We start from the raw sequence: 13,512 nt of genomic DNA, 5'->3' as shown, positions 1-13,512 counted from the left end.
CTGATTACATGGAATTTGGAATGAGAAGTGTTAAGGGGGGATTATGTTTATGACATGTGGGTAAAGGGGAGAACACTCACTTCTGCAGGGCCCAGTAGCTTGGCACTCTCCCCAATACTCTCCTCGATGTAGGTACGCTCCTCATCAGTGATAGTGGGGTGCACAGCGGGACTCTCATATGAAACCAGGATCCAAAACATATACCAGATCATTCCAAAAGACCCTGCAAAGAGAAATCAGGCATGAAGCTCAAATTCAAACACGCACACCATGGGTGTGTCAATGCTGAAAGCTGAGCTGTAATGTTCCAAGCAGGAGATAGCACATAGTGATTTCAAAGTCTAAATAGCTGTTTTTCTCCCTTTCTTGATAATATTAAAAGGCATACACAAGTGAACGTTTTCAGTGAAATAATTGGATGACTGCATTACAATACGATTTGTTTATTTTCATGCAAAATATTAAATAAATTTGACAAGGTCATAAAAATGTACAGATATTGTAGAAAATACTAGTTAAATTGTGTCAAGGAAGATGTCATTGCTTGCAAAGGTATTTAAAATTAATTTTAAAACATGATGGCCTGGTCACACACCACCACTTGATAAAGTGAACCAGTCAATCGCAAATAAAGATAAAGAAATAAAGATAAGGAGACAGCATGAGATTTACAGAGTGGTATCTGTCAAAAAGAACCAGACAAAAAGTAAAGTGAGAGAAAGTCTTTCTCCAGAGTGAGTCATACTGAAAGCCATGACAAACAGGCTGCACTGCATGTTTCAGCCCAGATAGGGGAATGTGGGGAGGCAGCTTTGATACAGTGAACGGTAATGTGCAAAATGGGTTTGAGATTTGCTCTCATTATTGGGCGGCTGTGTGTTCAAATCCCAGCAGGGCCTTAGCAATGTACCGTAGAGCAAGCATTTTTATCTGAAATTATTTTACAAAAAATCATTACATTGCATTTTCTTATCCAGACCAACTTATACACATTACATTTTTGCATGTACTCTTATGTATACAGCTAGTTATTCCACATATTGAGGTTATGTAACTTGCTCATAAAATGGGGCAGCACCACAGTTGGAAATCAAAATGACTCCTTTTAATTTACTCCTTTTAATTGAGCTATGCTGTTACACTAATTCAAAGGGTTACCTATGTTACCCCCTGAAAGAAGAATAGCGCCAGAGCATCCTGCCACCTAAAGAAACAGTAACAAGAAGATCCACAATTTTTTTGCATGCAAGCATCATAACAGTATACACCATACATTATTTAAAAGGCTCCTATTTAGGTCAAAGACAGCCAAACAGCATTAAATACTGCCTTCAAGCAATATCCCCCAAAACCCCTCAAAATATAACACTAGCCCTAAAGCATGATAAAGGTGGAAGACATTCCACCTAATTAAGTCACTATCAGGAGAAATGAGCAAATGAGCAAAAGTTAATGAGCAAAAGCAAATGACCAAAAGTAAAATAAAGGCCTTGCCGACAGCCAACATACCATACAAATAGAAGACAGAGGACCATCCAGAATATTGCACCAAAATCCCAGCCAGAGGCATGGCAATTACCGCACCAGCATAGGAACCTTCCAGAGAAAGAGAGGAAGAGAATGGACCAGTCAGGCACCATGATGTCAATTTGTTTTGGTGGCCATTAAGATGTAGTTATGTCCTAGAAGGCCTGCAACAGATTATTCTATTCAATAATAATCCCTTACACTTTATAATTAGTATTGTATTATACTTAAATTTAAGTCAAATTGCTTCTTGTTTCAATGCTTCTTGGGCATCTTTCAGGGACAAATTAACCAATTGATAATAGTGTTCAAATTAATTGGCTTTTTGTGTACTTTCTAGTGGAGAATTATACATACATTATTGATGAAAGATGACAAGAAAATGAGAGAGAAAAACTTAAAGGAGGCATTTTAAGGTTTTTTTAATACACGTTCAAATAAATAAACTTTCAAAAAAGGTTTGTTTTGTTGAGAATTTAGTTTATTTGTGTGATGTCAAGCATTTTGCCAGTGGCTTCAATTTAAGGGTGATTTTTTAAATACAAAAATGGTCTTTGATTTTTACTGACTGGGCATTTCTCTGGTGAATATACTTGAATCAAGGGGAATAGACAAGAGACATTAGCTTGACCCAAAAAGAAAGGTACTAGATAATTACCACCACACCTAAATTTAAACACCATCAGTACTGTCCAGCCAGTAATGCTGCTACCCAGTGTAATAATTACCACAGAAGGAGGTGGTGGCTAGGCGACTCCTCTCCAGAGGAGGGGCCCATTTGCTCCAGATCCCATGGCATGCTGGGTAGGTCACTCCCTGGGCACAAAAGCAGGCATTAGCTCATAAATAATACAAGGTTGGTAAAGGAATTGATGTTTAGCAAATACTCCTTGCCCATAAAATACTTAATGAATTATTATTTGTGCGTCAGATGAGGGTCAGAATTTCTCTGCAGCAGTTTACAGATTTTACAGGCAGCTAATACAATCAAAGCTTATAAGTATTCTCATCGTCCTCTTTTACAGACAAGGCATTCAAACCCATTGATGTAATGTGAGCGTAGTGTGTTTATGCAAGGCTGTCTTCTGCTGCGGAACTGTTGCCCCACTGTTTCAAATGGATGATGCAACAGAAAGCACTGAGCGACACTAAGCACTGCATGCTCCGCACTTTGCAATGGTATCATTGCTTACATTGTTTCATTTGAGGATCAAAAAGTGTCCATTCTGTAAATCACACCGTTACTGCAGTGTACACCAAGCAAGTAGGGCATATGAGATGCCCACTGAGACAGTAAAGGGAAATTAATTCAGTGTGACAGAGTACCATGACAGAGTAATAATTCCCCAAACACCACTGCCTGGCCACAGTGACAAATTGAATCTAACCACTAACAAAAACCAACATTCTTCTCTAATCAACTTTTTAATATAAATTAATGACTAATGCACGACTAAGGGAAAATCCAACCTGGTGAGCTACTTATTACACCAACTGATTCTTTTTCTATTAAATCTTCATTACTCACTAATTGGCACACAATCAGCCACTGGTAGACACAAATTGCTGGGGCTTGCTGAGGGGAGAGATCTGAAATATAATGTTTGATTTGTGGTAATCAGCCAATGCAGATGGAACACATGAGCCTCTACTGATACGTACAGTGCAATTTCACCTATAGAATTCCTCATATTGGAATAAAAAGCATAAGAGGATGATGGAAGCCTTGTCCAAACCTGTACAGCCCATTTAGTCAGAGCAAATCCTGATTTCTGGAGAATGAAGTGGTTGGACGTACAAGTATACCCTCCAGACTGGACACAACCCTATCACAGGGTCATTACACTCATCCATCTCTCTATACCTGAGTACAAAACACAGACATGGAGTGCACCATTTTATGAGCAATTCAGTTGCTTCTGAATATGAGACTAAACCTACCACCACAAACTAAAACAGATGCTTCCAGTTTTCCATTTGGCCACGATAGTTCACCTCTATTTGTTTGGGTGAGAGTAGACAGACATTCAATTCAGCAGCTCCCCTGCATGTTTGCTCCATCCACACCACCTCTCTCTCCTGCATTGTCTGCTCAGAGGAACCGGATTCTGACAGCTGTCACACAAAACAGGCTTTTAATGGTGTTTACAGAGAACTTAAAAGAGCCGCATTAAGGCAATCGCGCCAATGCTTCAGTATTAGCCAGGGCACTTTGCTGGATCCCAGGTGTGTAAGTGTTCTGGGAGTGAGTCAGGTGGGGGAAGGGGGTAGGATGAGGGGGATGGAAAAAATTTATATGTTGGGTGTGGTGGGTTGAGGGGGGTTCTCTGAAAAGCGTGAAACCACAATTTTTCTTTTGAGCATATGATGAAGTAATGTCTTATGCTCTAATTAAAATTATGAACACCACCTTGAGGACAGTGCGGTGTCACCTTTTCCAACCGAGAAGCCTGCCTCTCCAACTGAATCTACCCCAGGATGTAGTCTTGGCAACAGTGAAGCCACCGCCACCTGTTCTAGACCAAACGCCCACAGAGCCAGGGACTCCGAATGAGAAACCTGCCAGCGCATCTCCCAGAAAAAACCTAAGCAAGCCTTTCCCTTAAAATCTCACCTACTATAAATCATCATATGGCAAAAAAGAATAGTGAAAGCAAAAGTGTATTCTTCCATCTCTCAGGGATTCAGTTTGGATCTATCAAGGTAGCCCATAGGTTCCATGTTCAGACAATCGACCACTTTATTTACAATAGATCTTAATATGATGATTGCAAGGTACACAGTAATCTATCCTTTGTTAGTCCAATGAGGCTATGAAGTGCAAGTCTTTATATTTAATTGTGTTAGGACATGCCTGCAGTTTACTACAGTGTTCTTTTTTAACAAGTAAATGGAAAGAATACAATGTATAAAATAGCAACTAATAAGATCTTTGGCAATATCAATTCTTTCCAATCTGCCACATAATTTCAAGTTTGCTCCATTAATGCATTAACATCATAGCAAAACATGTTTAAAAGCACACACAAGATACACAATCTCTTTTCAGAGTGACTTAGAACCAACTACAGAACCAACAAGCTACAGCAAAGTGTTTGGATTGAATTTTACACCTTGATAATATTTTGCCAGTTGGGAACAGCTACCTTAATTTCCTTGTTAGAAAAAAGACCCCTGGAAGATTTGTTTGAACAGGTGATTTTGGTGAATGGCGGTTCAAAATAGTCAAGCTGATCAAATGTGCTAGCAGCTGCATCGCTTCAGGTGTGCACACTGTATTCCTAACAAGGACTGGCTTCACGCTCCCAGGCAGGTATCTAACTAAAGCATCACACCACTGCTGAATTTACATGGTTACATGGTTGTGAACGTAAAATTACAGACTATTCTGTAGCTGCTGAATATCATTTCAGTGATATTTTTCTGTTTTACAATTTGCAAACAAATTGTTCATTTGTTTCAGTTTGGGTGAAGTCTTTTGTCTGGAGACCTGAATTCTGCATGATTATATTCTGTAGAAGTAGACATACTATAGAGGAGAAACCTTTGATGATTATCTTGGAAAAATAATCTTACATCCCATAGTCAATCTCAAAAGTGATCAGCAAGGTAATGCTGAACAGGAGTAAGGAACCCAAACATGACCCCAGGGCCACCACTGGCCCACAGAAGGCTGTGTGGGCTAAAGCAACAGAATCTAACAATAGCTTACCAACATTTTGTGTTATACAGCTTTTAAAAAATGGTTACATGTAAAAGAATACAGTATGTGATGGAAATATTCTCATCTTTTAATTGTGAAGTATTACCTTTACATTAAGTCACATATGTGAACAATTAAAAACCATTAACATGCTAACAAGTATAAAATCCAGCAAGCTGTTCTACTGTCTAAAATAATTCTCAGTTGTGCCTTTGTGTTTTTCGATATGTAGGCTACAGTATATCACATGGTATGCACATTAAAATATGGTTCATGAAATGGGCTGTACCTGGCCCATGGTCCATTTTCCTGGTCACTGGTGTAAACGACCAAGTTAGGGCAAGGGCCGTTTCACATTCCCTCTAGATATGCAGTGATCAAGAGCCTCAAGAACCTTGCAGCTTCTTTCAGCCTACTGGGGGAATTGCAGCTCCTTCAATGCATCATACTAACGCTATAATAGAGTCTAGACAGCTTTTGTGGGACAATGCTCCCAATATCAGCCATTTTCATACATTTTCCATAGTGTGAAACAATTCACGTATGAAGACTTGCCTCAGTTACTGCAATATGAGTTCTAACTAGCCGTCCTATGGCATGGTGTATGATCCTCACCAGTCGTATGAGCCTCACTGCATGATAGACTATTATTTAATGGAGGTTCATATAATAATTCCATGCAACACGAAAGACAATTTGTTTAGCAGTACTAAATCCCTCTGTTGTGTCATTTTAATGATGTGTTCAATTTCGTTTATTATTAAAATGAATGTATCGATAGTACCCAGTTTAACTCCTCCATTGGAAGTTTATTTTTATCATACATTCCAGCAAGGAGCATCTGCATCCACCAACATATCAAACAAAACGCTAATGAAAATTTTATTAAATCAGCGCACGCATTATCTGCTTTTGTCGACCTCACTTTTAAAACATCGATTGTTACTATTTAAAGGCTAGCTGCATCTTTCGCGCATGCTCTTACCTCCACAAGACCTTGCAATATTCTTACAAACATCACACAACCGTAGTGCACACGTGCAGCCGAGGGGATGAGCATATTGAGCGTTGAGGTGAGAAGAATAGCTGCGCCGAAAACCCTGGAATCATAAGAAATATGCTCATTTTAACGGGAACTCAAAGATAGGAATCAGGATTTTAGTGTTAGCACGGCTTTGTCTCATAAAATACGCAGTAACCTATGGAATTCATCGCTGTTTGTGCTTAAAAATTCGTTTAACCAACCTATTCACCCACAAGCGTATAGCCTACACAACTTCCACACTTTTTGTCATTTGTTTCTTACATTGATATGGGTGAAATGCACCAAAAATGTACCATTTGTAGCTTCGCTTTCAATATAAAAAGTCGTGAAGGGTGTTGCCTGGCTACTGATTTAGTTTTCATCAATCGTATGATCAGCCTCGCCTTTTATGGAATTAAATTAAATAATCGTTTTGAAAAACAAAAAAGCACGGGTCTTCACGTAGCCTATTAAATTGACTTTACCACACCTAGGGTCCATGTCGAAGGAGGTCGTGGAATTAAACAGATGTATGGAACCTAGTTTATTTTTAGGCTTACATGAAGTTTGCAAAACCAGGTTGGATGGAGAATCTTTAGAAATTGAGAAAAACGTGCAGTAAAATATGGCGACCGTAAATTATAATAATCAAAGAAGCACGTACGTGCTATAAAAGTCATTAAATGCTGTTTTTTTTAACCCTATGGAAATTTGCTATAACAATTTGCTAACAGTTATAATTTCTACCTGCGATTGTCCTTGATATATAACTACAAAGCGAAGGATATGGATTTTATAATGTACATATCATTACCTTTCATGGCATTTGCAAGCATCTTCTAAATTAACCAGTTTGCTTATTCGACAATACAACAACATCAACAACAATATAATAATAATAATAATAATAATAATAATAATAATAATAATAATAATAATAATAATATTCATATATAATATAATAATATAATATTATCTAGGCCTATGACTGCAAAAAAATTAAATTTTAACATGAAGCCATATATGCAGCCAGAATTATATGGGGAAAATATTAATTATTTAAACTTTCTGGGGAACAAATTACCCCTGAAACACAAGTAGAATTCATAGAATTATATGAATAATTCAGAAAAGCTCATTTTAATCGTGAGCATTGGTAGGAGTCACATGATACAGGCTCTAATATTTTATATCCTCTGTACAGTTGTATGAGTTACAATTGTACGTTATCCAAATCACATTATGTGATTATTGTTTTTGTTGTTGTCAATAATAATAATAATAATAATAATAATAATAATAATAATAATAATAATACATAAGATGGCTCATGGTGGTAAGATATGTATTACAACTACATATAATATTGATGCAAAAAGCAAAGCCCAGTGAATTTAAATTTGTAAATGGTAATTATTAAAGGATGAATAAAAAAATAGGACAGTGGGTGTTGACGGCAGGCCGCAATGCTTTGTTTATTCAGCTGAGTGGGAATAGAAGCGATCCCTAATGAATTACGTGGGCCTGCCATACTCGCAGCAATTTATTTTTCCATACAAGTCCTGTCACAGTACACCCGGAACGCCCTGCCAACCCCTCCCCTCGGGACGTGCAGGGGAACAACTGTAATCCGATTGAGAGAGGTCTCATATATGAGACTGGTTGATTCGATTAACTCTTAGTCTCTTATGTCGATTAGAACCAGCGAATGAACAGACAATACAATTCCTTGTAAAATCATACATTTTGTGAAAGGCTCACAAAATCGTTAATGATTCGAATCATTTTCATTCTGAATATTGTCGTAAATAGGCTATATGAATGAATGTTAAATAATATTTTAATGTTAAATTAGGCCTACCATATTATAACTATTTCCAAATATGAAATTGTTAAAGACAATGAAAGATGGCCTACTTCCGCCGACATCGATATTGACATTAAAACTTAATAACACGGACACATGCCACATGTGAAAATGTTTCAGCATCACAAAATCATATGAAGCCAAGTCTGTACAATATCAATTTCCGATCATAGATTGATTTCTATTGGATTTTTTCGGTCTTTTATATTATATAAGCATATAAACATTGTAGACATAAATAGTGTGTTGCGCTGTAGCCTATTTAGGCCTGCATCATGTAATTATATAATAAATATATGCTGACTGCGTGCATGTGGACACTTATGACGTTAAGATTCAGTCTGGTCGCCACGCCTCTAAACGTAAGCGATTAGACACGGCTGTCCTATGGGACCTCATTAACAGGTGGAGGAAAGCCCTGTGGACAAGAGCTGCTGCCAGATTTCCCTATCCCTGCAAGGGTCAGTCGCTCAATCTGCATTTTCTTCCCCATTAGCACCAACCGGTCTGTCATGTCAGCGTGTTATTGTGAGTGGTGTCTGTTAGGTCTTGGCCTACAATTCGGTGATTACACACACATTTTATTTAAATAACGCAATTAATATATGAAGATACTTTCAACGTTACGCCATCTTCAGTTCCACATAAATGACATAGAACATTATCTTCATAGCGGTAATCCAGGAAAGTAAGACTAGGCCTAGTTAATTAAACATTATAATTATCCCAGAGATTCCCCTATAACGATAAAATGTTTACGGTTTATTTCCTCAACAAAACTAAGAGGAAACACCCCGCTTCATCTGGTAGTAAGATTCAACATGCATTTACACTTCAGCCTTTCAACCAACTGTGAACGCTTACAAATAAATTTCATTATACGTTTTTACCTGTTGGCAGCCAGCCTCGAGGATATATAACCTCCCGGGATCTGTGTGACGATGTATCCCCAGAAAAACGAGCCATGGATCATTCCCACTGTTTCCGGGTCCCAGTTAAACTTTGCTTTCTTAGAGAAAAAATAAATGCATAATCAATAGCTTATTTCGTTTTAATCTGTCACTCACATATTTATGCTATATTTAACTAAATGCAACGATTTCTGATACACATGTTTGATTTCAGACACACATAATTCCTTAATCTACAGAGGAATCTGGCACAACAAAACATTATTATTATTTACTAATTTGTGAGACGGTGGTATTGGGTGTTGTATTTTTGTATGGATGGGGAAACAATTATTTAATTTAAAGGGTCATACTTCACACAAAACGAACATTGAAATACGTCAATTTTAATAGTCTATACATCGAAAGGTACCAGTTTTCTCATCTAATTCTATTCTGTCAGGAATTTTAAACATTCAAAATAAAACTAAATAGTTGGCTCAACGAATCAAATCATGCAAATTAATACCAAATAAACTGCCATAATATTTTCAGTTTATGTAGGCTACAATATTTCCGACAACTATGCTACTCCAGATATACAGCGCAACAATTTTTTTTAAATTGAAAATGTCTTTAAAGCTACATAATATTATGTAACTATGTAGGCTAATTTTAGCTTTACATTGTTACTATTCGTTTATGGTGTTTTCTTTTTCTACCACGAAATAGGCTACAGTCAATTATCTAACTGTATTCAATGTCATGAAGGGCACAGTTGCATGTCAGTAATTGTAGGCCTACTCCAAATTCATAATACGCATCGCTTTTAATACGAAAACAAGAGGAATGACTTCATAATAAACAAAGCTGATTTTGTAATGGTAACTGAAACCGTGTTAAATTCCATCATTTCCAATATGGTGTATGTAGTAGCCTACGTCGATCTATAATTGAATGACGCATTTTCTAGTGCAGTTAATTTAGGCCTGAAGAGTCGGTAGTTGTGTAAGGGGGAGGGGCGTGCCGCTTGAGCACAAAGGTACGCGCGTCCCACACCTCTTTGATGATTATTTTGCCGCCTTGGTGGTAAGTGCTGTTGTTGACCATGCCCACTATGGCCACGCCCAGGTTGCAGCGAATTCCGAAGGAGATGCAGAACCCGAGGCCACTCATGATGGCGATGATGTAGCGGCGGGGCAGCCCAAAGCACGTGCAATCGCACAGCGGGGCTTTCTTCTCTTTGGTCTCCGAAGGTCGCCCATCTTCGGTCAACTCGATCACCTCTCCAGTTTTCTGTTTCTTCTCCATAACCCTGCACCAGCCAAGTTCAACGCCCAAGTTCATTTCTCACATATTTATTTGGAATAGTCAGCTTCGTGCTGATGCAAATTGGAGACGCCCAATTAAAACCTCATTTTAGTGCTGAGGAGATTTTATTTTTTTAAATGGCAAAATGTTTCAATTTTAACATTTCTATACGAAATGGTACAACATGATTTAACATAAAGGATGAATAACTCTATTAACAGCATTGTTTTACGTATCAACCTTGTAAATTATGCGGGTCGAAAAACATTCGTTTTCGTTCAATGCAGGGTTCTCTAAATGTATGATTTTGGCCGATAAATGCAATGTTGGACATATGACATATGATGATTTTTTTTTTTGTTTTTTTGCGTTGTGTTTAGAATTTATAATTTTGTATTCAAAATGCATATCTTGCGTAAGAAAATACTTATCCTCAAGTACAAATTTAATTATAGGGGGCGCTATAAAATGGACATGCACCGGAACAAATTCAGGCCAATATATGGAATAAAAATAAGGACCCTTATACAGTAGTCAGATTTTATGGAGACAGTTATACCTGAAAAATATCCTGTAATCCCGTATTATCTGTCATAAATATATCTTTGAAAAACGAGCAAAATGTCAATCTATGGGACAATTTACGTCGGTGCAACAAGCCAATAAAAATGAACTCCATACCGCATTGCAGCAAGATAGCCAAGTCGCCTTCATCTTAATTTACATTTACATGGTCTTAGGCTCACGATTTACCGCCATACACTAGTCAAAGCATCAATTTGAACGTTGTATTTCACATGTGTAGGAAAAGAGAATCGTAATGGAAATACATTTTTATTTTTTAGGTATTCTTACCTTAGTCGCATTTTTCAGACATAAAACCATATATGCACACACAAACACACACACACGCGCACACACACAATCTCTACATTTGACTAAACTGGTATTTAGGATATATTGTAAGTAAACATTAAACAGATTGAAGTCCAAATTAAAGGAAATCTCAAAATGATGCTAAATGCTGACCTATATGAAAAGCCATTATTCGATACGCATATAAAGTATGAGTATTTAGTCTGGAAGGGGAGGGCTACATTATGTAATATTATTCTTTCAATCGAAATACAAGACAATGAGTCAAGGACTGCAGTTTTTGGCATTTTTATTTGAAAAATATATCCATCACCCTTCTTAGTTATTTATCGAAATATATATTTAATATACAAAAATATTTTTTCTACTCTACTGACACTACTTCAAAAGAGAGGCCAACTAATATCCGCATATAATAGGCAGAAATTACATTTACCATAAATAAACGATGTAGAACAAAATAGTGAAGGATTTGACTCTAAAATAATATAATATAATAATATCAATTTGTTGGAAAATCAATCATTACACAGATTTAATATTTCAAAAATGGGGAAACCTGCGAATGTTCAGGAATTCGTCAAAGGAGACAAAACCACAGCAGCCATTATTTTGTACATATTCAAATTAAGTCTTTCCCACTGAATACAAAAAAATTGCGAAATTTAATAGCAAAATAGATCGATATGTATTCATACAGGGGAATAAATAATGTAAGAGATATTCTCAGACCTGATGCCAGGATCAGCCTTATTTCTACATTAATTATTAATGTCATCCACGACAGTTCCAATAGGGATTATACTCTTGGGAATGCTCAATCGAACGCTTACTATTCCGCTGTAGTTTGGCAGAACCTCAGTTATGCAATTAAAAATTGCGTTCTAATAAACCGAACAAATACTTCTCAGGTTGCATTATGAGTTGGAAAATGTCCTTTTCAAGTCGTGCCTAAGACAGGCGTGACGAACACATAGGCTACAAGGTACCTACTTATGTATGTAGAAAATCATTCAGAAAGCATTTCCCACTTGATAGATGTACAATAAATGTTTAATAAAAAGGATATTTCTGATATCTTTCTAAATAAATTATTTATTTTCTATCCTTATTTATATTATCTAAATGTATTGACAAATGGTTAAAAAAACAAACAAAAAAAAAAACAGTCACTTCGATTTGGGTTTCAGTTAATGAAATAATGCATCAACTTGTACCTGTACACTTGCCCCAACGCCTTCCCAGCAAAATTCTTCAGCCCTTCCTTGCTGGGGGCAAAAACTCGGTCCTTCACGGTATCCATTTCCAAAGACGATGCTCCAGTCGATTTTTACTAATGTTAAAGTATCATATTATGGTTTAAGATTACAGAACATACTGCTGAAATAGAGACTCGGTAAATATTTTAGTCGAAAGATAATGATCAACGAGTTACTGCTAGAATGTACGGAGCGAGCTGTAAAAACGCCTACATATGCGAGAAATCAGATGTGGTCTGACTGCACATTCAGAATTATAAAGTCTCCCTTCACCTCGCGCGCAGTAAACGAGTACAGTGCCATCCTATTGAGATTGAACTGATTATCTGAGCAGAAAAAAAGAAAATGTGCAATTTAAAAAAAAAACAATTAAATCAGTTGCCCCTTATTGGAGCAAAAAAGGAAACAACTTGACACCCAAAAAGAAGAAGGGATTTGTAAGTTTGTTCACTAAAGCAAAGACGAAATTCGACTCCGAGAAGCGCCACGGTTTATCTGACGTCAGGAACACCTTTGGTTCAACGACGATAACGGCAGACCATTCAGCACCAAGGACAGCGAAACTCCAAGTCCTGCCCAGCTGTGCGTGATGTTCGCCGTCAGCTCTTTTCCACGGCGCACATTCAATATGCAGGCAGCGCATCTCCTCTCTGCCACCACCTGACTCCTTTTTTAGGGAGGGGTGAGGGGGCACGTGCAAGATGAGGATGGTATTCAGTGTTATTAATTTTTTCTGCTACTCACTGAGCATATTTGGTTTCATAACCCGCCCATTAATCATTGAACCAGCACTATTGTCAATGAATCCGGATCTCGAGATTAATGCAGGTTCTCAACTTTTTTGCCATGCAATTATTTATTTCTTTGCTGGGTATCACCGTATATCAAAGGGCCTTCCAAACCTCTCGGGGCGGTACTATGGAAACCAGATGCAGGATGGGATCATGTCTCTCCAGGCTTTCAAAGTGGAAACAGCCAAGCCTGGAGCAGGAATTTATTTTCAGTCATTTATTTCGCCGTCTCTTTCAGGCATCCACGCTCCACACTCACTGAGG

The 13,512-nt window shown here is 37.5% G+C and overlaps 1 protein-coding gene across 1 annotated transcript in view; it reads right to left on the bottom strand.

Annotated features, from left to right (window-relative positions):
* Positions 1-13,088, bottom strand: part of slc17a6a (solute carrier family 17 member 6a) — a 38,144-nt gene extending 25,056 nt beyond the window's left edge. Inside the window, exons 1-7 of the mRNA XM_064335697.1 lie at positions 12,416-13,088; positions 10,071-10,326; positions 9,012-9,130; positions 6,216-6,330; positions 2,256-2,343; positions 1,510-1,596; positions 81-223 (exon numbers count right to left, since the gene is read on the bottom strand). Coding sequence (XP_064191767.1) covers positions 81-223; positions 1,510-1,596; positions 2,256-2,343; positions 6,216-6,330; positions 9,012-9,130; positions 10,071-10,326; positions 12,416-12,501 — 894 coding nt within the window. The 5' untranslated portion in view covers positions 12,502-13,088. The remainder of the gene's footprint in view (positions 1-80; positions 224-1,509; positions 1,597-2,255; positions 2,344-6,215; positions 6,331-9,011; positions 9,131-10,070; positions 10,327-12,415) is intronic.
* Between the last annotated feature and the right edge of the window lie 424 nt (positions 13,089-13,512).

The sequence above is a fragment of the Anguilla rostrata genome, chromosome 5 (assembly GCF_018555375.3).
Source record: "Anguilla rostrata isolate EN2019 chromosome 5, ASM1855537v3, whole genome shotgun sequence".
Taxonomy (NCBI): domain Eukaryota; kingdom Metazoa; phylum Chordata; class Actinopteri; order Anguilliformes; family Anguillidae; genus Anguilla; species Anguilla rostrata.
This window is presented reverse-complemented; position numbering and strand designations above follow the sequence as displayed.